Raw genomic sequence first — 25,790 nt, 5'->3', positions numbered from 1 at the left:
AGAAACGAACAGCTCTCATTGCTGCTTGTCTAAGCGATTCGAGGGGTTCTCACGAAGATGTGGTCAGGCTGCTTATTGCAAAGGGCTGCAACGTTTTCTCGAGAGACACTGTATGATCAGCAAAATTTCTTACAGTGTGCTCTTATGCTCGCTTCCTTTAGTTCGGTTGTACTGCATTCTTTTATGCTTCCAAGAAAGGATGCAAACGTGTGGCACAATTCCTATTAGAAGCTGGGTGTGATCTCAGCACGTCTGACAGCGTATTTACCTGACGACAATTTAATAACGCTTTATTTTCATTCCTAATTTTCTTTAGGAAGGAAGTTGTCCTTTAAGTTTTTCAATTAAGCAGCGCGACTGGGAGTTTGCGAAGAAGCTAGTTCAAGCTGGCTGCAAATTGGATTTCAAAATTGTGAGGGTTACTCCTTGCACGCAACATTAGTAGGCGTCAGCCTTTTATCTAATTTAGAAGAAAGACACAGTACTCCACCTCCTAGCGAAGACACCTGCGGAAGGTTAATTATCATTTTTCTGGCCAGTTGCCTGCATGAAGTTGTTACATCTTTTGCGTTTCTCCAGATTTTGCCGATTTGGTGGAAGCTGTTCTCTCTAAGGCACCGTTGCTTATTAACAGCGTTGATCGGGTATGTAAAATAGTACGCCTAAGCTAATTCTTTTCTCATACAGTAAAGATGTTAATGTCAACAAACAAGCCTTTCTAGAAGGCAAATAGCATAAACTGAATATGAATGAGCATTTCTGTTTGCAGTGTGGGTGGACCCCGCTAATGTGTGCTTGTAGTGAAGGTCAACTTCTCACTGTGCAATGTCTCGTCGCGAATGCATGCAAATTGAACGTCACAGATAAGGTGATTTACTCAGAAATTCTGTAATTAATAATTGTTTGCATTATTTTTAGCATTTGATTACGGTGTTTCACATTGCTGCTTTTCTTGGTCACCCTGCTATCGTTGATTTTCTTTTTGGTCAAACAACTGATGTTTGTGAGGATGTCAATCTGATAGACACTGTAAAAGCGGTTACCGTACGTACGTCATAATCAGCAAGTGCACCTTGTGCAGGCTGGCTAGACCCCTCTGATGTATGCTTGTCAAGAAGGTAATCTTTCTATTGTACGGCTACTCGTCTCTAAACTCGTCTCTAGAGGAAATGAATGGGGTGTAAATGTCAAAAATATGGTTCAATACGAAATTACCGTAATACGTGCTTCTTAGCAGCTTTTTTTAGGAAGGACAAACAGCGTTACACGTTGCTTGTCTTTGGGGTCACACTGCCGTCGCTCAATATCTCATGGATAATAGTGCTGTCAATGTCAATGAACAAGACAACGTAAGGACATAAAGATGCCACAGTCACGTTCTCTCAAATGGCATTTTTGCGTGCAGAAATCCTGGACCTCGCTGATGCTTGCGTCTGAAAAAGGTCATATTGCCACAGTGCAACTACTCGTTTCCCACAACTGTGATGTTAATATCAGAGATAAGGTTCAGCCTGAAATCACTACGATTAAAAATAATTGGCACTAATATGCAGAATTACAATACGGCTTTGCACGTTGCTTCCTTTAACGGTCACATATCTGTCTCTAAATATCTTATTGATACATGTCCAGCCGCTGTCAATGATCAAGAAATCGTAAGAAACAGAGACGAAGTGTTGTTGCATGTCATATAACAGAATCTGGTCATGAAGAATGGCTGGACTCCGCTGATGTATGCTTGCAAAAACGGTCATCTCTCCACGGTGAAACTACTCGTCTCCCGTAAATGCAATGCTAATATTAGTGACAAGGTTTTAGTTTCTAAATGAATATAATACAATGCAAGTGCTAACTTGCCATATTTTATACAGTGTGGACGAACAGCATTACACGTTGCTTTTGCTTATGGTCGTGCCGCGACTGCCGAACACCTGATCGATAGTTGTGCTTTCATTGTCGATCAGCAAGACTATGTAAAGAAGCGAACTCTTTCAGTGTCTTATATTTTTATGTGTGCAGGATGGCTGGACCCCACTGATGAATGCCTGTAAAAAAAGCGATCTTTCTATGGTGAAACTACTCGCCTCTTATAAATGTGATGTTAATATTAGAAATACGGTAGGTCAGAAGGTATTTCGTGGTAAGATCTAATTAGCTATTTTTTTCATAGTCCGGACAAACAGCATTGCACCTTGCCTGTTTTTATGGCCGCACTGAAATTGCTGAACATCTTGTTAATAGTTATGCCAACGTCGATGAGCAAGACCACGTAAAAATGAAAATTTTTTTATTCATGTTATCTTTTTAGAATTAATTTTTTCAGGATGGCTGGACGTCGCTGATGATATCCTCTAAAATAGGCTGTTTACCCACTGTTAACCTACTCGTCTGCAATAAATGTGATGTCAATATCAGAAATAAGGTTTAGTCAGAAATTGCACTGATAAGCGGCAATTCCCAGCATTTCATAGAATGGGAAGACAGCTCAAAGCATTGCTTTCCTTTATGGCCACACGGATCTCTCTAATTATCTCTTAAAGTCGATGGTTCAAAATAAAAGTGGCCTTTATACTCCAATAACTTCCCGCGAAAGATTTGAAGCGTCTCGATGCATTGTGCCTATTTGGAAACAAATTGGGAGGGTTTTGGCACCGGAACCTTACAAACATTACCATCTTCACGAGTTTGGATATAGAAGAAGCGCTCGTGAAGCTGCTCTAGTAATGCTGGACTCTTGGGCAGACAGTTTTGGCGCGAGAGCAACTCGAAGGCATCTTATTGATGCTATGATGTGTGTCGGCTATTCATCAGAAATTTCCGAAATTTTTCTAGGTAAGTTACTGATTTTCTGCAGGAATGAGTTAATCTATTAGTTTACAATATTTAGAGGCAGAGGTAGAGGGGAAGCACTAAAATCATTGAAGTCCGGTATTCTCAGCTTATTTTATAATCACGTAGTATAGATCTTGTCACTGTGAACAACTAACTATCTTCACTAGCCTTTGCAAAGCAACCTGCAGCCTGCCGAAGACCAGTCTCTTCCTGAGGAGGCGGATGTAGCTGCGATGTCAACTTTTCACTCACTTTGTTTCCTATTGTCTTCCACTGCATGCATCATCTTAATGACTGTATTCATTATCGTCATAACGTTATTTTAGCGGTAGAGTGGTACATTTGATTGCACTGTAGTGATGGGCAATATTTTATGAATATCACGATATTATTTTAGCAGAGAGGGGTTGTTATATGTTATTTTGAACATTAGCAATTAGGCTTCTTTTATATTTTACGGTTTATTTCACGTAATATGCAAATGATCCTTATTCGGGCGTGCAAGTCACAGCGATGATGGAACAGGTGCATTAATTGGGTCCGATCAACCAATGCTGCTGCAGATCTGCAAGTTCACGACAGTCTGTCGTCACTGCTCGCACGTTCAATTCACAGCGCGTAAAGTCTCTCGACGTGCACGCGTCGCCGCAATTTTCATGCAATGCCAAGACGGACAGAGCATTTCTCGTCGTCATCGTTGCGACGGTAAGTTTGACTGCGACGACGGCTCAGACGAAACGTTCGGCTGTAAGCGACGAAGAAAACGGTCCGTCTGCTCTCCTTCCAAATACGAATGCGCAAATAGACGATGCATTCCGACCGAGCACGTGTGTAACGGCGACAACGACTGTTTAGACTTTTCAGACGAATTGGCATGCCCGCCGACGACAGCGACAGCGGTCGACAAGAAAAAGAAGTCGCCGCCGCCTCCGCCCCCGCCGCCGCCGCTACCGATGACGACGACGACGATGACTTCAACGCCACAACCATGCGCGCATAACGACTTTCAGTGCGCAAATAACGAACGCTGCACTCCTACCAGACCAGCAGAACAAATAGACTACATTACGTTAATTGACGAAGAAGGTAGGAGGTTAGAGTGTAGCGAGGAACTCAGATACGACCCTTTAGCGATGTCGGCCCTTTTGTGGCAATGTCGGACCAACTGCAGCTGCTTCCTTTGGACTGCCCGGTTATTCTACGGCAGCTGTAAGCGGTCCCCCGGTCCACTTATCGCCCGGTCCATTCGCGTAGTGACAGGTGTCCATTGTCGATGCGGCGTTTTCTTTGCCAACTGAAAGAATGCGTTTTGCATCTTTGTATTTGGCCGGACTTCTTATTGCCAACGCCGAACTGGACTCAATATGGCCTGACGATGTCGAAGCGAAAGATGCTCTGGTTAATTGCTAAGCTGCTTGAAAGCAGTGACAATATAGAAGAAGGCTTTTGTGAACGCACAACCACCAAGCGCTGCTACCTTAATTTACACAACACTTATGCCTCTAGTCATGGTTTGCAAGTGCTCTGGATTTCCTACTGTCTCTGCTTTTGGCTTGAACCATCTGGCATACTTTTGCAGCAGCTTCGATGCTCAGAAGTATTACGCTGAAAATGGTTTGTGTCCTTCGTGCCTTATGAGAAAAGAAGTCGGTGCCGATGTTTTTTTTGGGCTTTCAATTCCAGCGGAGTTGGAAGAAAAGTTCCACGCAGTAATGAAGGCGTGTCCGCTTCATAAAGAAGAATGAGCAGGACAAGTGTGGAGTGTAGAAGAGCTACCCAAAAAACTTGCATCGAATTTCTATTATATGTTTATTGTTGTGTTTGGACGTCCTAATTTATTTCATGTTTTCTAAAGATTCCTGATGTTTCCGCCAGTTTCGTACTCGTGCACGTAGGGAGACTGAATGGGGAAGCCCAGTCGAAGTGCTAAATAGAAAATATTTCAATAGCAAATAGATACCTTCGTTGCTTAGGAGGCACTGACATTGTCGTATCAATCAATTAATTCAGATGTAATCTACCTACAGCCCTCTAAGAAGTGCCGCAGCACGCGTTCCAAACTGCTTTTACGCGAAAAGGAAGAAAGACCTTCACATAGCGATCGAATAGTTATCTGTGATGCTGACGGGTATCCTCACAAGAGGCCTCACCTCTAAGGGTAAACAAATCGCTTGTTTCGCCATCACGCACTAGCGCAGTAGCAGTTGTCGTCGTGCAATTCTGTACATATCTACAAACTGAAAGCGATGAGGTGTGTAGGATAGATCATCTCTAACACGATTGGGTTCCAGATTCACGAAGTAAGGCGTCGTTCGTTTCCTAAAAGAAGCTTCTCGTGCAGGAACTAGAGTCAAAATCCGCGCTGAAGAACGCCGCGTTACCCAATGTCACGTGATCGAGTTGTCCTCTCACACAAGCCACAAACCCGGATTAAACGTGGACGTTCGTCTGGACACGCTGTCCGATTGGGCTATCCAAAGCCTGAGCGAAACGTTTTTTGTTCCGCGATTGTCTTCACTGGGTGATATACCAGCTCTTCCCTTGCCCTCCGTCGCGGAGATTCTTCTTGGCGACCCCTCGTCTTCAGTCTGCTTGCCTTCGCCTATCGCCAACCGCATAATCGACGGACTCGCTCGACGTGGAAAGCTTACAGTGAACGTCCTTGATATTCTACTCGATCGAAATCGCTTTCGTTTGACGGCTTTGCCTCTCTACTTCCTCGCCGACATCGACCCAGAAGCAGTCGTCGAAAAAATAGCGAAATCGATCGACGTGACGAGCATCGACATATCGTTCAGTCCGTGTTGGGCAGATTTGTCGACTCCTTTTTTGAAAATCGTTAAGGGCAACTGCAAGGAATCGTTGACGAGCTTCAGTGCCCGTCACGTCGTCGGCGAAATTGGATTACTCGAGCTTCCGCATTTTTCAAATCTAAGGCATTTGGACATTGGATTCACGTCTGTTTCTCGTGAAGATTTGCGCGCGTTTGTTTCAAGTCTACCTCTATTGGAGCATCTTTGCATTTCTGGAATTCCTGTTAGCCTGTTTGAAGTGTTTTCTATGGCTGACTGCCTCACTTGCGTTGGTCTCAAACATCTTGGGCTTAATTCGTTAAAGTTCGTCTCTGTCAAAGAATCTGACGTCACTGCAGTGCTACCTGAATTCACTGCAGCGCTATCTTCTAAGATATCGGCTTTTTTTTCTAAACTTTGTTGTTTAGAAAGCCTCGATCTCTCTTACGTTTATTGGGACAGTGACATAGGATCAGAACAAGCAAGAGTGAAACACGCTCTTTACACAATTCTAACTCATTCTCCTTCGATTACTCATCTTGATTCTTCGGGCACACTCTCGCTTGCTTGCGTTTGCGACGTTCTAATAGCCACAAACAGATCTGCTCAACTCAAATTTCTTGAGGATTTTATAGCCTCCGAATATGGCTATAAAACAGCTGAAGAACTTGGCGTAGAAAACTGTCGAATCGCTGCAGGGAGAAACGTTAATGACTATCGCAGCAAGCATGCATTGAGAAATTACGAGTCTTTTTCTGATGCTGTTACTAAAAGTGACTTCATAATGTGGTGCCGCGACGAAGTGATTCCTGCACAACTGTCGTCAATGATTTACGCTGGACTTCTTCGCATGAAGAGTGGACGTGATTTTGACTTTAAGGTGCAAAAAGTCGTCACTAAGTTTTTCAACGACCTCCTCCTTCGTCAAATTTTTAAGGCGAAGTACGATGAGCCACTTGTTCTAAACCACCATTCTCGTACTCTTCTAGAATTGGCTTTTCAACTCTTTCTGTATCCAAGAAGTTTTCCTCGGTTTCAGAACTGTTCAGAATATTCACTGTTCGACAGCGAAAAGTCCTTTCGTCGAGGTCTCCTTTTGAATTTTCTTTATTTGTCACCGTTTATTTGTTCGCACCCTCTTCTTTTGCATTTGGCTGTGGCAGCCATAAGCAGTCTTCCGGACGACGATTATTCGAAAATAAACTTCCTGGGAAAATTGTTCGAAGAACTGCCAGCAACCAGTCGTCAACATTTGGCTATTGAAAAGAGCTGTCTTCCTACATTGTGCGTCAAGCTAAGCGATCTCGTCAATTTCTATGACGACATTGAAAGAATGAGATTGAAACCTAAGTCATTACGTCTCCCAATGTTTGTCCCGAGAAGTTATACAACTGTTCGCGCTCTTTCGTCACTGTGTTATGGACTGCCGAATCTGTATCATTTCTTTGTAAACGTCCCTGACGCTGTGGACAATCTGGCAGAAGTGGCTCTGAGATCCTCGTATTATTATATTCATCGCGACTCTAGTGCGGACAACCTCTACTGGGTGGCTATTGAATATCTATCGTATATCGCTGAAATTCCCCTCTTGGCGCATGCAGTGTGCTCGCGAAAGGTCATCAAGGCCATCGTCGAAGCGGCATCTTCTTCGCCAACTGAAAGAATGCGTTTTGCATCTTTGTATTTGGCCGGACTTCTTATTGTCAACGACGAACTGGACTCAATATGGCCTGACGACGTCGAAGCCAAAGATGCTCTGGTTGCTAAGCTATTTGAAAGCAGTGACAATATAGAAGGCTTTCGTGAACGCACAACCACCAAGCGCTGCTACCTTTACACGACACTTATACCTCTGGTGAAGGTTTGCAACTGCTCTGAATTTCCTGCTGTCTCTGCTTTTGGCTTGAACCATCTTGCATACTTTTGCAGCAGCTTCAATGCTAAGAAGTATTACGCTGAAACTGGTTTGTGTCCTTTGTGCCTTATGAGAAAAGAAGTCGGTGCCGATGTTGTTTTGGGCTTTCAATTCGAGCGGAGTTGGAAGAAAAGTTCCACGCAGTAATGAAGGCGTGTCCGCTTCATAAAGAAGAATGAACCGGACAAGTGTGGAAGAGCGACCCAAAACACTTGCATCGAATATCTATTATATGTTTATCGTTGTGTTTGCACGTCCTAATTTATTGCATGTTTTCTAAAGATTCTTGGTGTTTTCGCCAGTTTCGTACTCGTGCAGCGACACACGTAGGGAGACTGAATGGGGGAGCCCAGTGGAAGTGCTAAATAAAGAAATATTTCAATAGCAAATAGATACCTTCCTATTACAAAAGTAAGGCCTTCCGTTGCTTGAATAGAACACCGGAAAGAAGAGGCACTGGCATTGACGTATCAATCAATCAATCAATTAAGACGTACCTACAGCCCGCTAAGAAGTGCCGCAGCACGCGTTCCAAAGTGCTTTTTACGCGCAAAACGAAGAAAGACCTTCACCTAGCGAGTACTATCTTTCATTTTGATATTTTGAGTCATTCTCTTTCTATATGAGATAAAACGTCGTTTACACTTCATTTACCTATCTATTTAGAAAAGTTTTTTAAATAATAATAATGGCTCTTGTAAATATAATCCCTCAAATGATTTTCGTTTGAAGATATAGAGTAGATGAATGTGCATTAAATATTGTTCATTTTTATAATTTCATTGACATATTACATCAGAGATCAGATCTTGTTGCTATATTTGTGCGCAAAATGATTTCGTAATAAACGGAGCTCGACGCCACAATTTTTTAATGACTTCGCGAACGACCAGCAATGATCATAATTGGCGGTAGTGAATTACGTGTGGCGTCTGATCAAGCAATGGAGAAGCGTTCAAAATATTTGGAGAAATTTTAAATTTGAAGGTACAATTAGAAGAGACAGAGCTAGACTGCAGTTTTTATAAGCATCCGGGATTTCCCTTCGCTTCACGTAGAGCCATGAGCTATCCTGGTGCGCATCTCTGTCTAGCTATGCCATCCTTTGCCTTCTGGCATCCTAGACGAGCACAAACTTCTCTTTCTACAAGGAAGGTAGGTATATAGAGGTTGGAATACCTTGATCCGGCCGCGATATCCGTTTTCGCAGCTGCATGTGAACGCGCGAGCTCGATCGTTTCGCGATCGAGCCCGGAATCGGTTTGACGAATACGATGAAGCGTCGACGATTTCGTCGTCGGCGAGAGGTAAGGCTGCACACGCGCGTCGGGGTTGAGATTTCGATCGTCGAGCGATCCGCTCGATTGCGCGAGTCGCCTGATCGAGCACGCCGCGCGAATAGAAAGAAACGCACTGTAGCACAATGTATCAGCGTTGCTAGAAATCCATCGTCCAAGGCCACCAATAATGAATTGAGGCCTCGCGTCAAAGGTCTGTCACGTGTGACGTGTGACGTCAGCCTAAAACACGAACTAAAAGCAGCCTGTCTCACGGCGTGTCCCTATAATTCCAACTTCCTTCTTCAAAGCCGCCTGCACTCAGTATTTGATCGCTTCTTGCGCCTGCGGTGTTGATCGGTTGCGCTTGGGTAAAAGCAGCACGCGCCGGGACTGGCAGTGATCCAGGTCGACACGTAAATTGCTGAGTGAACCCTGAGTAAACCCTGATTGTGGCTCAAAAGGACGGTCAACGATTTCTAGCCCACCCGCATCCGCCATTTCCAATTTTTTTTCATGTCATATAGCTTTCTAGAGAATCGCCACTCTCCTGTTGACGGTGCAGTTATGAAGCTGCTAATCATGCATGCAGTCCAGAGGAAGAATCGAGTGCCTTTCAGATCTCACGAGCGTTTCTATTCCTTTAGGAGCTAGGTTCTCATTATCAATTCGCACTGCGCGCGTATGAATGGGGATGCATTGCGTTTTCAGTACAGCGAGAAGGCGCACGAAAACTAACATGTAGCACTCAGTTATAGTCCTCGTTGGATATAGACGTACGACCTGGAATTGGACTCATGCAAGTACATGCATACCCATGACGAAGAGACAATCCATATCCCAATAGTAGGTTGGCTTGGGATCACTAACCAGATACCGAACCGATAATAGACCTTGAAACGTCAGAGGTATGTAGCAGGAGGACGACGTCACCTTTATCGTAACCATCTACCCCCCCTCTATTCCCGACTAAGCTTGACAACGTGCAATAATTTGGAACTACCCAAGCCGCGTCGGTTTTGCAGGTTTGGGGAACACTAATTTTCTAATAATCATGAAAGTAAAATACAAAAAAGTGTAAAAGTATGAACAGAAAGAAGTCAAATTCAGCAAACCAACTCTGTTCTAAATGCGAATAACTAGTACGTTCAATAGAGGGATGGCATCGTGAAACTACTAAATGATACTAATATCAAAAGGCACAATAGACTAACTAGAATAAAAGGTCAGGGATGACAGGTGAGATTTGGGGATACGAGCACCTTTAAAAATTTCATGATGTCACTGTGGTTGGCATACTATACTATGTGCACAATTGGCCACTCGGATACGATAAAAGTCAGTGTGGGCCTAAACGAAGTGTGATGAGAGAACTCGTAGCACAACTAGAAACTTACCAGGAAAAATTGCAGCCACAATATTTGAGTAGCCGACGTCAGGGTCCTTCACGGCATTGAGAAAATGCCTGCGGGTTGCTCTCGTTCCGAACCTGTTTGCCCACGCGTCCAGCATATGCAGAGCCCCGTCGTTATCGCTGCGTTTTTCACCAAACGCATAAATTTCGAAATCTTCAAAAGTTTCCGGTCCTAAAATTCTCCCAATACTACGCCATTTGGGTTGAATGCGTTGCGCCGCTCTAAATCTTTCTTGAGGGGCCAATGGCGCATCTAGAAACTCGTCGCCAAATGAAGGAGTGGCATCTAAAGATAGCAGATAAACATGAATGAACTGAATGTGCACACCTTCGCCTTCACATGCCACGGTAGCTGCTGTCTCAACAAAGCGCTCTGCAAATAATTTACATTGTGTAGCTTCACAGCTGAAAAAAATCCTACTGACTTTTAAGTAGGGAAGGAGAACTTGTTCGAATGAAATTCAGGTCTTTTTCGGCCTTCGCCTTCTGGTAGAGTCAATACGTGAATTTCGTGTATTGATGTATATCTATAGCTAGTTACCTCCTCAGTCGAAAGTTCAATAGCCCCATCTTCATTCAGCAGAGCTAGCAAATACAGTAGACGTAATTGTCGAGCGGCGTTAGCAAGGCTCTCAGCCGTGGCGCAAAGATTCTCACTCCAAGTAGAAATCAGCATTGCTGCAGTCTGGCATTTCACTCTGTCAGCTTGTGTTAAGCCTTGCAAATGCTCTTTCAAAATTTCCATTCCTGCCTTGTCTTTCTCGAGACACAATAGTATAGCGCAGCGGTTGTTGTAAGACAAATAATCAACATGATTGTCGTGGAGAGCGAAGAGATTTTTTAGACTGTCTCTGGTCGTCCCTTCACTAACAAAAACGTTTGACTTTGTTGAAGTCTTTATCTTCTCTTCAACGTCTTGTTCTGCGTACGCCAGTGGAAAATCTTTAAGCTGCTTTAATTCAACGCAGCTGATGTACATGTATGAAGTATTTGTCCCTGGACTCTTTTGCAAAAGAATTTTTTCGCCAGTTTGTTTAAGATCAGTTAGAAGTTTCAAGCACTCTCTCTCCGAGTGCTCTGGGCCACGAACAACAAAATCCAGCGCTTTATCTTTCTGCTGCAGCATTATCATTCCTTCAACTAAACGACCGTCTATTGTTTTGTAAATCATCAACCCGCCATGCCAAATAACAGGCTTTAGACCACGGAAACAAGCGGCATTGTGAACGTGACATTGAAGAAACGGCATCGTTCCTGGAGTTATAATGTCCGTCTCTTCAGCTTTTCTCAAGCGTCGTCCGACGTAGATTTTCATTTCAGAATTGTCTCTCCACACTTCAAACGGACGCTTCTGAATTAGCAGAGCTGGAAAGCGATACGTATCCGATTTATCGGGAAGAGGATAGCAAATCTCCAAGTGGCATAATAGCGATATTGTCTCGTCAATGTTTTCCCACTCTTCATCGTTGAATGCTTTGAGAGCACAATGGATCTTTTCTTTTGTTGCCGTGCCAGGTGAGAAGCACTGAAGGCTAATAGGAAATTCGGGGGACTCTGCTGGTGATAGCAGCGGGCCAATGGCATTTTGACATAGCCAAGGAGGCTCCAAAATAATCTTGTCTTCGATGGCAAAGATCTTGAAAACCCGTTACATATACCTGCCCCCAGGGAGGTAAAGAAACCAATTTACTAACCTCGCCGATGCCTTGCAAGAACTCGACGAGCAGACCTTGAACCTGGTCCGAAAGACCAGGCCAAACGCTCTCCACAAGTAGCTGCTGGAAAACGGACGCGTCCATTACTCGAATTTTGTAACAGCTATCCTATATGCCAGCCATTACATATTGATCTTCCTGAAAGTAATGCGACTTACCTCTTCACTCTGGGGAATTAAGGAGTTTCTTATTAGAGAAAACAGAGTTTTTTCCCGTGTTTTTTTAGCCGCTTCACTTTCAGCAAAAAATGCATAAATGCGTTCAAAGAACCCGAACTTATGAAGCGGGTCTCGCAATGTGGGCAGGAATGACGTCACTGCCTCTTCAACAATAATCGGAACATCTTTAGATATCTTTTTAAGAAAATAAGCTGGAAAACCGCTTCACTCTATAATAAAACTCGTTACCTCTATTACGAGAGTTTTAACCTCTCCGATAGCTTTTTTCAGTAGATGTAGCGTTTCTGAACGTCTTTCACGACAGTTCATAACAAAACATTTAGCGTAAAAGTTAAACCATCGGCCATACGTTTGTCGAAGAGCCACAACAAGTTGTCGCAATTTCATTTCTCCATTTTCCAAATTTCGCAGCTTATCTTTGCGGCTTCCTATTACAATAACGAATGCTTGTTTCAGTTCTGTAAGGCCAACGCTGCATTTCACAAATGAGCAAAAGTAGAAACTCGAATCCTGTAGTTCACTGTTGCTTTTTGTTAAATCAGCAACGAGAAGAAACGCTGTCGTAGAGTAGGAGAAAAAGAGACCGTGCGTTTTATGAAAGTAAGGCTGCCCGGCAAAATCGCAGAAAACTACCTCACCGGCGGATTCAATGGCTGCTTTGGAAACATCCATGCTGGCAGTCCGGCGATCGTCGCCTCCTTTCTCCCAGTCAATGTTTCGCAAAGTTTTAATTAAAGTTGTTTTACCAGCTCCTGCATCTCCAATAACACAAATTTTGATTTGCTTTGGTTTTGTTGTGCCTCTGGAATAAAGTTCGTGGTATCGATATTTAACCTGAAAGAAAGGCATGCAATTATTTAACAAGTAAGAAATCATAAACTGGCAACTGCAACTAACCCAAGATTCATGAAGAAATTTTCTTATTTCAGTTGGATAAGGATATTCGTGAGGAAGCAACTTGCTCTTAAGTGTAAGGTCATACGTTTAAACCAAATATTTGCTAGAATGTCTAAAACGTCTTACCTCTGCACAACGGCCCACAAGACTAAGGTCTTTAGATAGAAGGAAATTCAAAAAATCCAATTGTTCAACTAAATTTACACAACCGTATGACAGACAAAACTAGCAAACCGTAAAATTTAAATACCAGAAAATTTTTTTCGGAATTTCAAAAAAGCGTGTAATACAGAGTTATTTTTCTAAAAAGTCAAATTAAACTAAAAACCAAGCAGAAAATTAAATTTGCTGACAGACCTTGTCCACTGCTTTGATATCGGCTCCAGCGTCGATTAATAATTTTGCCATTTTTGTGTGACCAAAATAGCACGTTCTCCACAAAGGTCCTCGTTCATCATACTAAATAGGTAATTAGGGGAAGTGTTAAGAAAAGTAGCTCACTACCAACCATGTCTGCCTTATTAACATCCGCTCCAGCGTCAATTAGTAGTTTAGCAATTTCTACGTGATTTTCAGAGCATGCTTCCCGCAAAGGTTCTCTACCGTCCTAAAACTCTAATTACATAAAAAGGAAGAAATAGCACGCTGCTTTTACCAACCATGTCTGCCTTATTAACATCCGCTCCAGCGTCGATTAGTAGTTTTGCAATTTCTACGTGATTTTCAGAGCATGCTTCCCGCAAAGGTTCTCTACCGTCCTAAAACTCTAATTAGATAAAAAGGAAGAAATAGCACGCTGCTTTTACCAACCACGTCTGCCTTATTAACATCCGCTCCAGCGTCGATTAGTAGTTTTGCAATTTCTACGTGATTTTCAGAGCATGCTTTCCACAAAGGTTCTCTACCGTCCTAAAACTCTAATTACATAAAAAGGAAGAAATAGCACGCTGCTTTTACCAACCATGTCTGCCTTATTAACATCCGCTCCAGCGTCGATTAGTAGTTTTGCAATTTCTACGTGATTTTCAGAGCATGCTTCCCGCAAAGGTTCTCTACCGTCCTAAAACTCTAATTAGATAAAAAGGAAGAAATAGCACGCTGCTTTTACCAACCATGTCTGCCTTATTAACATCCGCTCCAGCGTCGATTAGTAGTTTTGCAATTTCTACTTGATTTTCAGAGCATGCTTCCCACAAAGGTTCTCTACCGTCCTAAAACTCTAATTAGATAAAAACAGTGCCTACGAAATAGCACGAAGCTTTTACCAACCATGTCTGTCTTATTAACATCCGCTCCAGCGTCGATTAATAATTTGGCTGTTTTCACGCGACCGGTCGAACATGCTTCCCATAAAGGCCCCCTTCGAAACTAAAGATTTCACTTAGCAAAGAAGCAGTACCGTAAGTCTAAGAAAAAACACTGCAAACCCTGTCTGTCTTATTGACACACGCTCCAGCGTTGATTAAAATTTTGACAACTTTTATGCTAGAACAAGCTGCCAACAATAGCCCCTTTCCAGCCTCAAGAAATCGACAAAGACATTTTTATTTAATTAAATATTACACTAATGCAAACCCTGTTTGTCTTATTGACATCCACTCCTGCGTCGATTAATGTTTTGACTATTCTCGCGCTACCACCAGCGCAAGCTTTCCTTAGCAACTCTTAAGGATTATAATTATATTAAGGACAACATGTCTATAAAAAGTAACACACTGCTTACAAACCTGACTCATTGACATTCGAGACAGCGTCGATTAATACTTTGGCTATTTCTACGTAACCATAACGGCAAGCTGCCCACAGTAGCCTGCGTCCATCCTCGAGAAATAGATAAACGAAAACATGTTTTGTAATGTACTTAATGATATTCGCTTCAGCGTGGATTAATAGTTTGATTATTTCCACGTGCCCTCTTACACGAGCTGTCCACAGTAGCTCTTTTCTACCCTGAGATTGGAAATAAAAAGAATTATTTATAAAAACAACACGCCACTACAAATCTTGAATGCCTTGACATCAGCTCCGGCGTCGATTAAATGTTTGGCAATATCTGCGTGGCCGTTGCAACACGCTTCCGACAAAAGGTCTCTTTCATCCTGAAAATTTTAATAAATAGACAAAGAAGCATGTGTAACAAGTAGCACACTACGGCAAACCCAGTTTGTCACATTGACGTCCGCTCCAGCATCGATTATTAGTTTGGCAATTCCAACGTGACGCTTAGAGCACGCTTTCCATAAAAGGCTTCTTCCAAACTAAAGATGTAATTCAGAAGAGAACAAAGTGTCGGTAAATTCTATTAACATTGTCTGCCTTATTGACATTTGCTCCAGAATCAATTAAAAGTTTGACAGTCTGTTTGTGACAGTTACAGCACGCTTCCCACAAAGGCCCTCTTCCAATCTAAAGACTCTAATTATTAAAGAATAACATGTTCTTAAAAGTGTAAACTACAACAAACCACGTCTGTCTTATTAGCATCCGCTCCAGCATCGATTAACAGTTTGGCAATTTCTGCATGGCCATTAGAACAAGCTGTCCATAATACCCCTCTTCCAGCCTAAAATTAGATAAAGAACAGCATGTCTTCAAAGTAACACACTACACTATACTGTACTGTACAAACCCTGTCTGCCTTATTGACGTCCGCTCCAGCGTCAATAAATAGTTTGACAATTTCTAGGCGACCATCAGAACTCGCTTCCCAGAAAGGCTCCTTTCCATACTTAAATTTTTTATTAGCTAAATAGCAACATGTCTTTGAAAGTAAACCTGCCAACCTTGTCCGCTTTATTTATATTAGCTCCAGCGTCCATCAATAGTTTGGCAATTTGTACGTGACCATTTAAACAAGCTTCCGCGAAAGGGTTTCTTCCAGCCTAAAGATTCTTATTAGACAAAGAACAGCATGTCTATGAAGTTGCACTCTACTACAAACCCAGTCTGTCCTATTGACATCCGTTCCGGCGTCGATTAGCAGTTTGGCAATTTTTACGTGACCATTAGAACAAGCGGCCCATAAAGGCTCTCTTCCAAACTAAACACTCTAATTAGATGAAGAAAAGCATGTGTATAAGAGTAACACGCTACTACGAACCCAGTCTGTCGTATTGACATCCGCTCCGGCGTCGATTAAACGTTTGGCAATTTTTACGTGACCATTAGAGCAAGCGGCCCATAAAGGCTCTTTTTCAAACTAAACACTTTAATTAGATACAGAAACGCATGTGGGGAAAGGTAACACACTACTACAAACCCTGTCTGTTTTATTGGCATTCGCAGCGGCATCTATTAGTACTACGGCAATTTCCAAGTGACCAATTGAACACGCTGCCCACAATCCTTTCTAAAGATTTCTACTTGACAAAGAAAAGATTGTCTACAAAGTAGCACACTTTTATATTAACATTCGTTCCGGCGTCGAGTAACGATTTGACAATTTTCGCGTGACCGTTTGAACAAGCTTTCACAAATGCAAAACGGATGTCCTAAAGTTTCATTAGTTACTTTTTCAAACAATGGAGTCATGCAAACTTTTTCAGGTGAAAACTCTTTCAATTCTTGCACAACTTCAAACATCCCTTTTGTAGTGGCATGCAGGAATGCCAAACGCTGCTTCAAATACGAATTTGAATAATGGTTCTGGATACGCAAAATTGAAAACTAACGGTGTACACAAGCTGCCCAGCTGTCTCTTTTATAAGGGAGATGGCATCATCTTTATTTCCGTTGTAACAGGCCCGTTCAAGTGGAGAGTAGTACAATAAGTTTGCCATTGGCTAAAGTTAGGTCTTTGCTTGCTGCAATGAAAGAGAAAATGGGACCTTTACCGGCAATTCTCTTCGCTATCCACTACAGGTTAACTGCTTGGGAACTCGATCTTCAACAACGAAACTGAATTCATGACATTGCCACAGTGCCTTCGATGTAAATTGAAAATCGTACGATTTCTTGGGTTCTCTTCTCGGTTTCAAACAAGCACTAAGAACAGTAAGCCTAAGAGAAATTCTTGTTGCCTTTACACAGAGAACGCCCCTTGTTCACGCGCACGTGATCCTGAGCCTATAGCGCGGTGACGATATACTGCGTTACGACGTGCGAGCATGCCTTTCGTCAATCAAGCGGCGCCTCCACTTGCCGGAAAGTGTGTAAAGCTCTTTCTGTTAAAATATATCAAGCTAATCCGGATTCCTCCTTCCGTTTAACTTTTGAGTTTGTTTTTAGCAGGCGTACCTATTGACTATGGTTTCTAAACGTGCATGGTGTCGAATGTACGGTATGTGAGATACCTATTGACCTATAGAAAACCATATAAATGATCTCATAGAAAATCATTAAGAAACTATCGTCCTAACAAACCAACCTATCGCTAGTTGCGTATACCGTAAGATGCGCTGTTCACTAAAGATATCAAACCAATTTTCCCTTACGTTAACACGTTAGATATCACGTGACCACCATTATCTGCTACACCGTAACACGATCTCCGCGAAACGGGCGACTGCCGAAGGTACGATGCTCTTCCTCTCGTTATACTGAAAGTCTCTAGACGGTTCTCTGCAAACAGGGAACGGAAGAACGGAGTAGCGGCCGCGAGAGTCATTTGGCGAGCTGGAAATCGCTGTCCGTCTTTACTGACGATAACGACGTCGCATAGATAATTCGACAGTCGAAAAGGAATGAAGACTGTCAAGAGCAGACTAGCTTTCCGTCTCGGTTTTTACCATTTAATCCGGGTCAACAGGAACCCGGATTTCGGTAAAAAATGATCTCTTTCGAGACAGAAGGCTATTCTGCTGGGAATAATCTCGATTCTTTTCGGCTCTCGAGATATCTGTGTGATGTCGTTCTCCTCACTAGAGACGGACAGCGGTTTCCGGCTCACCAACTGACTCTCGCCGCCGCTACTCCATTCTTCCGCTCCACGTTCACTTGCTGCAGAACGGGTGCCAGGTTCTGACGGAACAGCTATTCCTAACTCGTTGCCTATCGACGTGCACAGCCTGGGCGTGGCATTAATTGAAATATTTACCGGGGCACGTCCAATGCCTAAGGAGAGGCAGACGCAATTGCTGTATCTGCATGCAAGCTCGTCACAGTCTATTTCTCTTATGCTCTGAAATGATTGATCAGGACCCAGCAAATCGTCCGTCGTCGCAGAACTGTTTTGAAAGGCTTAATGCTGACAGTGAAAGCATTTTAGCAATCCCAGGAGTTTTTACTGGTAAGCGGTTTGTGAAAGGTCTCTTCAAGAGAGGCAATCACAAAGTCGTACTATTTACGGGTCTTAACACCGTTTGATAAACTTTTTATGTTTTGTATTTTAATCGCATTTTTGTAGGCATCCTGTCGTGCGCTGACATGTGACGTCATTTTTGTGTGAACAAGAATTTTCCCTATGTCGATGACAAGAACATTGCCTGTTAAAAAATGTTGATAAAAAACGACACAGTTACCCGAGAGGCTGTTAGGACCGGTACCACAAAATCTCGTTGGTCACGTGTTTTTAGGTCACGTGTGCGATTGAGTACTCTAAGGCTCTGAGCACTCCGATCTCTGCTTCGATCCTAACGCTCTTAACAGGGCCTTTTATTCGAAACCAACGGAAGCGATTTTTTTCGCCGACAAACCTTAGCTTCTAATTCAGACGAATGGCGGCTGGGACTGGTAGGAAAAAAGCTTTCATTGACTTAGGGGATCTGGAAAGAGTGAATAGAGTATGAACCTTGTAATCTTAAGCATCTAATTAGAATCTTTAGGGTGAAAGAGGAGGGTCCTCGTCGGAAGCGTGTTGTAAATATGAAATAGACGCTGGAACGGATGTCGATGAGACAGACTGGGTTTGTAACAGTGTTCTACTTTCGTAAACAAGTCTTTATGAAATTTGAATCTTTAGCTTGGAAGAACGCCTTTGTGGGAAGCATGTTCTGAAGGTCGCGTAGAGACCGTCAAACTATTAATCGCCGCTAGAGCCAATGTTAATAGAGCAGACAGGGTTGGTAGTCGTGTGTAGGCATGTTTATCGTTATTTAATTAAATATCTTTAGAGTGGAATAAGTCCTTTGTGGGCAGCGTGTTCTAATGGTCACGTAGAAATTGCAAAACTATTAATCGACGCTGGAGCCGATATCAATATGACAGACGGGGTTTGTAGTAGTTTGCGCTCTTTATCTAATTAGAATATTTAGCTTGGAAGAATGCCTCTGTGGGCAGCGCATTCTAATGACCAGGTAGAAATTGTCCAACTATTAATCAACGCAGGAGCGGATTTCAATGAGATAGACTTTGTTTGTAGTACTTTTAAAGTCATTTTCTTCTTTATCTAATTACACTATTTAGGATAGGTCTTTGCATAGAGCGTGTTTGAAAGGAAACGCAGAAATGGTGAAAGTAGTAATCAACGCTGGAGCGAATGTCAATAAGACAAGCGTGTGTTGCATTGCGCTACTCTTATAGACAGATTGTTTTCCATCTAATAAGAATTTTAGGATGGAAAAGGGCTCTTATGGGAAGCCTGTTCTAGGAGTCATGTAGAAATTGTCGAACTATTAATCAATGCTGGAGCTAAAGTCAATAAGACCGACGGGGTTTGTAGAGTGCATGCTACTTTTATAGACAGAATGTCCTTCATCCTATTAAATCTTTAGACCGGGAGGCGACTTTTGTGGGAAGCCTGTTGTAAGGGTGACGTAAAAATTGTCAAACTATTAATTGACGCAGGAGCGGATATCAATGAGTCTGACGTAGTTTGCAGTGTGCTACTTTTATAGACACATGATGTCTATTTTTTTGAAATCTTTAGAATGGAAGACGGCTCTTGTGGGAAGCCTGTTGTAAGGGTCACGTAGAGATTTTCAAGCTATTGATCGACGCTGGAGCGGATGTCACTAAGACTGACTCTGTACCTTAATAACACAGTCAAGACATACTTAATTTTTATGTAATATTTTTAGCAAAAAAACTCGCTTTTGCATCTAATTGCAAAGGACAGCAATGAAGAGATTGGTATGTTGAGTTTTCTATATTTTCTATATCGGCATGGTGATTCTTTCAGTTGTTTCTGGCTGCACTCAAGTAGAACTTTTGAAAGTTATTATCTCTCAAGATCACAGTCTTATTGATCGCGCTAATAAGGTGCAGTACTACATGCATGCAGTATATACAGTGGGTTCCTTTTTCGGAGCTTATCTATAATAACTAGCAAACGGTATTTAGACAGTAAATAATATTGCTATTGGTAGCGTAATAGCCTTGGCTTTACTCGTCAATGACTTCTGGTGCAAAATTTTTATTATTTTCACAAGTTGTCATCACGCGTTTATTTTAGGACGACGTCCTTCCTCACGAAATTACGTGCGCGACAGAAGTAATGCAGTTTCTTTTTGATTCGTGGGTTAGTTGCCTTTTTATTATACTTCTTTCTTTCCTCACGAATTTTCTTAGACCAGCTATCGATACTATGAACTTTACTCCCGGGGTACAACAAAACCAGAGAAGTTAAAGGTATGCGTAATTGGCGAAGCGAGAGCTGGTAAAACAACTCTTATCAAAACTTTGAGAAACATTAATTGGAGAAAGGGCGGCGACGATGAGCGAACTGCCAGCATGGAAGTGTCCGTCGCCAAAGTCAAATCCGCGGGCGAACTCGTTTTTTGCGATTTTGCAGGGCAATCGTTTTTTCATAAAACTCACGGGCTTTTCTTCTCCGAATCTACAACAGCGTTTCTTCTTGTTGCTGATTTAACAAAAAGCGATAATGACCTGCTACGTTCAAGCCACTACTTCTGTTCATTTGTAAAATGTAGCGTCATCTTCACTGAAAAAGCCTATTTTCTAGTGATAGGGAGCAAGAGTGACATGCTATCTGTCCGTTTAGAAACTTTGCAAATTAGATTGCGTCATCTCGTCACATACCTTCGGTTGACTTTTGGCCGCTGGTTTATCTTTTGCGAAGATTTCTTTGTTCTTAATTGCCGTGATCGAAGTTCAAAAACGCTGAGTCATCTCAGAAAAAATATCGGGTTGGTCAAAGCACTTGCTATCAAGGTATATTATTGTATATGTAGTATTAGGCAGCTATAGCATTGCATGCACTATTAGTACCATGCGTCAATTCAAATTAGCTATATACGGTATTACTTACAGTGGCGGCGGGAGGTGCGTCAAGTAAGGGGGCGCTTTGGCGCGCACCGCTGACGCGCGCGAAAAAAATTTTTGCTCGTGGGCGTGGTTAACCTTATTTTTATTGACGCTGAATGCATTTACTGCAGACGAATAAACTAATATTTTTCAAAATAAGTGCTTCTTTTATCATTAGCTGACTTAAAAAATTATAAGCGCGCAAATTTTAGAGGGATAACTGCCCCCCCTAAAAAATTTTGGGGGGCACGTGCCCCCAGTGCCCCCTCCCGTCTGTTCCGCCGCCACTGAGAACATAGTCTAAAGCTAGTTTATAAAGCGTGGCGCAACTAACTAAAACAAGTCTACCCCTGCCATTTGCATGTCTCATTTTTTTTCCTAATTAATTAAACACAGACGGCAAAAGAAGTTCCAATAATTGTCAAAGAAACGTCGGAATCTTTTCTACCGACACTTCGAAATCCGTTTCAAAGACAGTCATTCTTGGCGATTGCTCGTTCACTGCTCAGCAGTAAAAGTAAAGCAGAAAAAGCGGAAGTACGTGCTAAAACACTTCTTGCACTAAAGAGAAATCGCTTGATTACTGAAACCGAGCAGGCAAGCGGATATGAAATATGTTTAAACAATGGAGTACTAGCTTCATTTTTTCCGACACTTATAGGCATGTGCAGTTCGTCATATGAAGGCAAGCGTTTTCAAGCAGCTTTTGGTGGAATGCGTCTATCCTGGTCTCACAGATCAGGTTCAGAATTTGCTCGTCGAGTTTTTGCAAGGAATCGGCGAGGTTAGTTGCAGCATACTGAACTAATTCGACGATTAGGTAAGCTGTCTCTGCTCCTCCTCAGGTATTAGCAATAAAAGATAGCATAATTTTGGATCCTTCTTGGCTATGTCGGAATGTTATTGGTCCACTTTTATCTCCTGTGGACTTTCCAGTTAGCCTTTCCTGCTTCCCGCCAGGCACTGCTACTAAGGAAAAGATCAAGAGCGCGCTTGAGATCTTCAACGGCAGAAAGTGGGACAATATTGACGAAACAATATCGCTTCTAAGCCATTTAGAAATCTGCTACCTGGTTCCGGGGAAATCCGATACATATCAGTTCCCAGCTCTGCTAGAAGAGCAACGCTCGTCTGAAGTGTGGCAAGAAAACCCTGAAATGACAGTCTACGTTGGACGACGCATTAAACGACTCGAAGAGACGGATATAATAACTCCTGGAACAATGCCGTTTCTTCAATGCCACGTTCGCAATGCCGCTTGTTTTCGTGGTCTGGAGCCTATTGTTTGGCAAGGTGGGCTGATGATTAAGGCGACAATTGACGGCGTTTCAGTTGAGGGAATGATAGGGCTGACACAGGAGGACAAGTCTTTGGATTTTGTTGTGCGCGGTCCGCAGCATTCGGAGCGGGAATGCATGAAACTTCTCACTGATCTTAAAAACACTGGAGAAAAAATTCTTCGGGAGAAAAGTCCCGGTATGGATAGATGCCTTTGGTACATCAGCTGCACGGAACTGAAACAGCTAAAGGAATCTCCACTGGCTTACAAAGAAACAACTATCAACGAGAAGATAAAGAATTCGTCAAAGTCAAGTGCTTCAGTTAGCGAGGGAACGGTCAAAGACAGTCTTAAAGACCTGTTGGCTTTCCCTGACAATCACATTAATTTCCTTTCGTACAGAAATCTACGCGTTATTCAAAAGTGCTTGGAGAAAGATGTAGAAGGAACAAAAGCCTTGTCGAAATACTTGCAGGGTTTGTCACTTGTCGACAAAGCGGAAAGCGAATCTGCAGAAACGCTGATTTTCTTGTGGAGCGAGAATCTAAGCGCCACTGCGGAGTGCCTTGCAGCTGCTGCGCGGAAAGCAAACTTACTCTATTTATTAGCATTATTGCACAGTGATGGTGCCATTGAGCTTTTGGCTGAAGAGGTAAAAAAGTGAGACTTTCACATGCAGACCATGCAAAATTAGTGACGTTTTAACAGAAAGAATTAGCTGAGAAAGACTTAGAATTCATTCAAGAAAATCCTCCTTCCAATATAAGAGAAAGTAATGTTTAAATTTTTTTCCAAGAATGAAATGATGACATAAATGAGTATTCATTGATTTTTAGGCCGTTTTGTTGAACAAACAGATACTAAACCTACGACCTCCTTCTCACAGAGTAAGAATTCATGCATTCATTATGCATGCATGCATGCATGCATACCATAATATATTATCACACTCGCGAACCTGCAACTATGAATATTCATCAAAATTTTATGGTGTACCTAAGGCACTTTTGTACATGAGTACCAGCTGACTCGTAAATTTTATTTACAGAATCTGCTGCTTTAAAAGAACAAGGCACGGGTGTGAATTCTATAATTATAATAGCATTACTCTAGCTTATTAATACTGCACTTTCAGAGCATGCTTGTTTATTTGATGACGAATACCTGGATACCCCGGTAACTTCTCGCGAGAGATTTGAAGCATCTCGACGCATTCAGTCCATTTGGAAACAAATTGGGAGAGTTTTGGAACCGGAACCCTACAAACATTATGATCTACACACGTTTGGAGATAAAAGAAGCGATATGGAAGCTGCTCTAGAAATGCTGGACGCATGGGCAGACAATTTTGGCGCGAGAGCAACCCGAAGGCGCCTCATTGATGCTATGAAGTACCTCGGCTATTCAGCAGAAGTAGCCGAAATTTTTCAAGGTAAACTTTTCTGTTTCTGCATATTTAAGTTTATTAATTAGTTTAGAGGAGGAGGAGGTGGAGCACTAAAATCATCCAAATCTCACTCTTAGCTTATTTTATAATCACGTACGTAGACAACTATCCTTGTAACCTCTACTGGCGACTGGTCTCTTCCTGAGGAGACGGATGTCGCTGTTCATTTCTATGTTAGAAACTCTTCAAGCATTTAGTTTTGTGTTTCACCATATTACCGACCGCATGTATTTTTTCATAATCTTATTTGAGAGGTAGAGAGGTACAGTTGATTGTACTGTAAATACTGCAATATTTTTAACGCGATGTTGAAATGTAAGAGCGCTGACGTCTGCAAGAGGGCAAAGCATTCTCCACAGTTACTCTGCCACTTATATACATGTATATAGCTACCTGGTATGCTACTAGTAGCCTCGCGGAGCCAGGCCCTACGAGGCCCTACGAGCAGATCGGTGAGAGAAACACGGTAGCGCGCTAGGCGTGGGTCGGGTCCTCACTGCTGGTATGCTGCCTCAGTGGTTCAGGGGTTTTGATCTACATAGCGCTAGTACGCTAGACGTTTTCACACACTTTCGCCAGAGATTTCCTGCCCTTACCGCTGCTGCAACGGAAGTGAGACCAAGCAGAACGGTTTGGCATCAGAAGAAAGAGAACCAAAGGAGGCAAGTATCGCCAGCCTCTCGCTTCAGGCTCTCGCAGTTCTGGACTGTCCGCTACGAGTTGTGGGTCAATCGAACTGTCATGCACATGGAAGACGCGAAAAAATACGGTTTCCCGGGCTTGCTTACAATTCACTCTATGTTAGTGTTCTGACGCCTTTTAATTATTATTTGTTATATTTGTTGTTAATATTGTCTTCTGACAGGGCGTACTGGACAGACTATGGCTGAGGCATGCGCATATATTTTATTCGCACAAATCTCTGATTTTAGTTTAGAAATCGTGAAATTTTGATCTGACAAACGAGGAATTTGGGAGTACCGTCTAGAGACTTTCAGAACCCAAATTGTTGTCTCTATTCCCAACGTCGATGGACCGATTCTCGAGAAGTTGATCGAATTCGCCTACAGAGGAAAAACAAATGCCAGGCATCCGTTCAAAGCGTTCGATCGCTATACGACGCAGCACGTTCTCTGCGGTTTCAACATCTGCTACAGATGTGGCTTCGACTTCGCGTTGACTTGTCGACTTGCCTCGATTTGGCCATCTTAGCTAATCGGCACAATGATGACTCGGATCTAGTCTGAGTTTGCGGTCGCATTGCAGCCGTCAATATCATAAAATTATCTTAAAATTGAGCGATAGCGATTTCTCGCTCTGACGATGGATCATCTGACGAGGATTCTATGTCAAGACGAGTTGGGTGTGAAATTGGAAGACGACGTTTTGCTCGTGCTGCAGAAGTGGATCAAAAACGACGAAGAGTCTCGTCGAAATGACGTCGAAAAATTTTCAAAGTGCATTCGACTTCCCCTCGTCGATTTTGACAAATCGATTGGCATTCTTTCTGAATTCGGCTTGGTGTCGCACTACCATGCAGTCGTCGTCGTCGAACTCATCCTCATGTCGACGTCGTTACGGATATGTGAAGGCGTTTTGCTTGTTGCTGGTGGAATGGAAAAAAGAGGCAACCCTGCAACAATTGCTTTTGAAGCGACAACGTATGATGTGAACAGCGACTCGTGGACATCGTTTCCTTCCCTTGCCACACCGGTCTATCGCCAAAAGATTTTAACGGCATCTGACGAGCTCTACGCTCTTGGTGGCATTTTCTGCGACGTGAGTGGGAAATCGTGTATTGTGTATTGTTGTAGGGGTTGCGAATAATCCGTGCCGATGCCTTCATTAGTTTGACACATGGGCTACAGCTTTGCCTGTGCACGTAAAATCGATGACTGTAG

General features: G+C 42.7%; 4 protein-coding genes across 12 annotated transcripts; 3 read left to right on the top strand and 1 right to left on the bottom strand.

Annotated features, from left to right (window-relative positions):
* The first annotated feature begins 1,011 nt into the window (after positions 1 to 1,011).
* On the top strand, positions 1,012 to 3,306 carry LOC136190940 (serine/threonine-protein phosphatase 6 regulatory ankyrin repeat subunit B-like). The gene is made up of 12 exons (XM_065979247.1): positions 1,012 to 1,118; positions 1,165 to 1,198; positions 1,248 to 1,349; positions 1,406 to 1,504; positions 1,554 to 1,655; positions 1,713 to 1,811; positions 1,872 to 1,973; positions 2,020 to 2,118; positions 2,171 to 2,269; positions 2,324 to 2,422; positions 2,472 to 2,832; positions 2,888 to 3,306. Exons 2-12 carry the CDS (start codon positions 1,196 to 1,198, stop codon positions 2,911 to 2,913), a joined length of 1,191 nt encoding a protein of 396 aa, XP_065835319.1. The 5' UTR covers positions 1,012 to 1,118; positions 1,165 to 1,195; the 3' UTR covers positions 2,914 to 3,306.
* Positions 3,307 to 9,840: 6,534 nt separating this feature from the next.
* On the bottom strand, positions 9,841 to 17,751 carry LOC136190931 (uncharacterized). 5 transcript variants are annotated; one of them, XR_010670671.1, is made up of 40 exons: positions 17,388 to 17,751; positions 17,258 to 17,321; positions 17,075 to 17,184; positions 16,970 to 17,020; positions 16,855 to 16,918; positions 16,693 to 16,803; positions 16,559 to 16,639; positions 16,420 to 16,512; positions 16,281 to 16,370; positions 16,122 to 16,220; positions 15,963 to 16,061; positions 15,805 to 15,903; positions 15,651 to 15,749; positions 15,486 to 15,584; positions 15,329 to 15,427; positions 15,181 to 15,279; positions 15,034 to 15,120; positions 14,883 to 14,971; positions 14,749 to 14,831; positions 14,597 to 14,685; positions 14,449 to 14,541; positions 14,291 to 14,389; positions 14,134 to 14,232; positions 13,983 to 14,081; positions 13,832 to 13,930; positions 13,681 to 13,779; positions 13,530 to 13,628; positions 13,379 to 13,480; positions 13,272 to 13,323; positions 13,148 to 13,215; positions 13,022 to 13,087; positions 12,353 to 12,958; positions 12,104 to 12,298; positions 11,925 to 12,053; positions 10,772 to 11,866; positions 10,656 to 10,716; positions 10,559 to 10,603; positions 10,214 to 10,516; positions 10,079 to 10,166; positions 9,841 to 10,029 (listed from the first exon to the last, which is right to left on the bottom strand). XR_010670671.1 is itself a non-coding variant. In XM_065979228.1 (40 exons), the coding sequence occupies exons 7-40, from the start codon at positions 16,798 to 16,800 to the stop codon at positions 10,156 to 10,158; spliced, it is 4,833 nt and encodes a 1,610-aa protein (XP_065835300.1). In that variant the 5' UTR covers positions 16,801 to 16,803; positions 16,855 to 16,918; positions 16,970 to 17,020; positions 17,075 to 17,184; positions 17,258 to 17,321; positions 17,388 to 17,425; positions 17,483 to 17,751; the 3' UTR covers positions 9,842 to 10,155. The 5 variants fall into 5 exon arrangements, 4 of the variants coding, with proteins under 4 accessions (XP_065835300.1, XP_065835301.1, XP_065835302.1 ...); XM_065979228.1 differs by having other exon boundaries at positions 9,842 to 10,166; positions 17,388 to 17,425; positions 17,483 to 17,751; XM_065979229.1 differs by having other exon boundaries at positions 9,842 to 10,166; positions 16,855 to 16,904.
* Positions 17,645 to 24,190, top strand: LOC136190932 (death-associated protein kinase 1-like). 5 transcript variants are annotated; one of them, XM_065979231.1, is made up of 22 exons: positions 17,645 to 18,248; positions 18,366 to 18,732; positions 18,784 to 18,864; positions 18,921 to 19,019; positions 19,072 to 19,170; positions 19,213 to 19,311; positions 19,364 to 19,453; positions 19,513 to 19,611; positions 19,672 to 19,767; positions 19,827 to 19,925; positions 19,978 to 20,029; positions 20,079 to 20,158; positions 20,352 to 20,417; positions 20,468 to 21,070; positions 21,560 to 21,760; positions 21,825 to 21,947; positions 22,009 to 23,094; positions 23,151 to 23,214; positions 23,279 to 23,329; positions 23,491 to 23,520; positions 23,578 to 23,874; positions 23,921 to 24,190. In XM_065979231.1, exons 2-22 carry the CDS (start codon positions 18,676 to 18,678, stop codon positions 23,941 to 23,943), a joined length of 3,495 nt encoding a protein of 1,164 aa, XP_065835303.1. In that variant the 5' UTR covers positions 17,645 to 18,248; positions 18,366 to 18,675; the 3' UTR covers positions 23,944 to 24,190. The 5 variants fall into 5 exon arrangements, with proteins under 5 accessions (XP_065835303.1, XP_065835304.1, XP_065835306.1 ...); XM_065979232.1 differs by lacking the exons at positions 17,645 to 18,248; positions 18,366 to 18,732; positions 18,784 to 18,864 and having other exon boundaries at positions 18,970 to 19,019; positions 19,072 to 19,311; positions 23,923 to 24,190; XM_065979234.1 differs by lacking the exons at positions 17,645 to 18,248; positions 18,366 to 18,732; positions 18,784 to 18,864 and having other exon boundaries at positions 18,970 to 19,019; positions 19,072 to 19,315; positions 19,369 to 19,453; positions 23,923 to 24,190.
* Positions 24,191 to 25,212: 1,022 nt separating this feature from the next.
* Positions 25,213 to 25,775, top strand: LOC136191431 (kelch-like protein 17). The gene is made up of 2 exons (XM_065979755.1): positions 25,213 to 25,668; positions 25,704 to 25,775. Exons 1-2 carry the CDS (start codon positions 25,213 to 25,215, stop codon positions 25,773 to 25,775), a joined length of 528 nt encoding a protein of 175 aa, XP_065835827.1.
* The last annotated feature ends 15 nt before the right edge of the window (positions 25,776 to 25,790 follow it).

The sequence above is a fragment of the Oscarella lobularis genome, chromosome 9 (genome assembly GCF_947507565.1).
Source record: "Oscarella lobularis chromosome 9, ooOscLobu1.1, whole genome shotgun sequence".
NCBI lineage: Eukaryota > Metazoa > Porifera > Homoscleromorpha > Homosclerophorida > Oscarellidae > Oscarella > Oscarella lobularis.
Note: the sequence above shows the minus strand (reverse complement) of the source record. Positions and strands in the feature narration are given on the sequence as shown.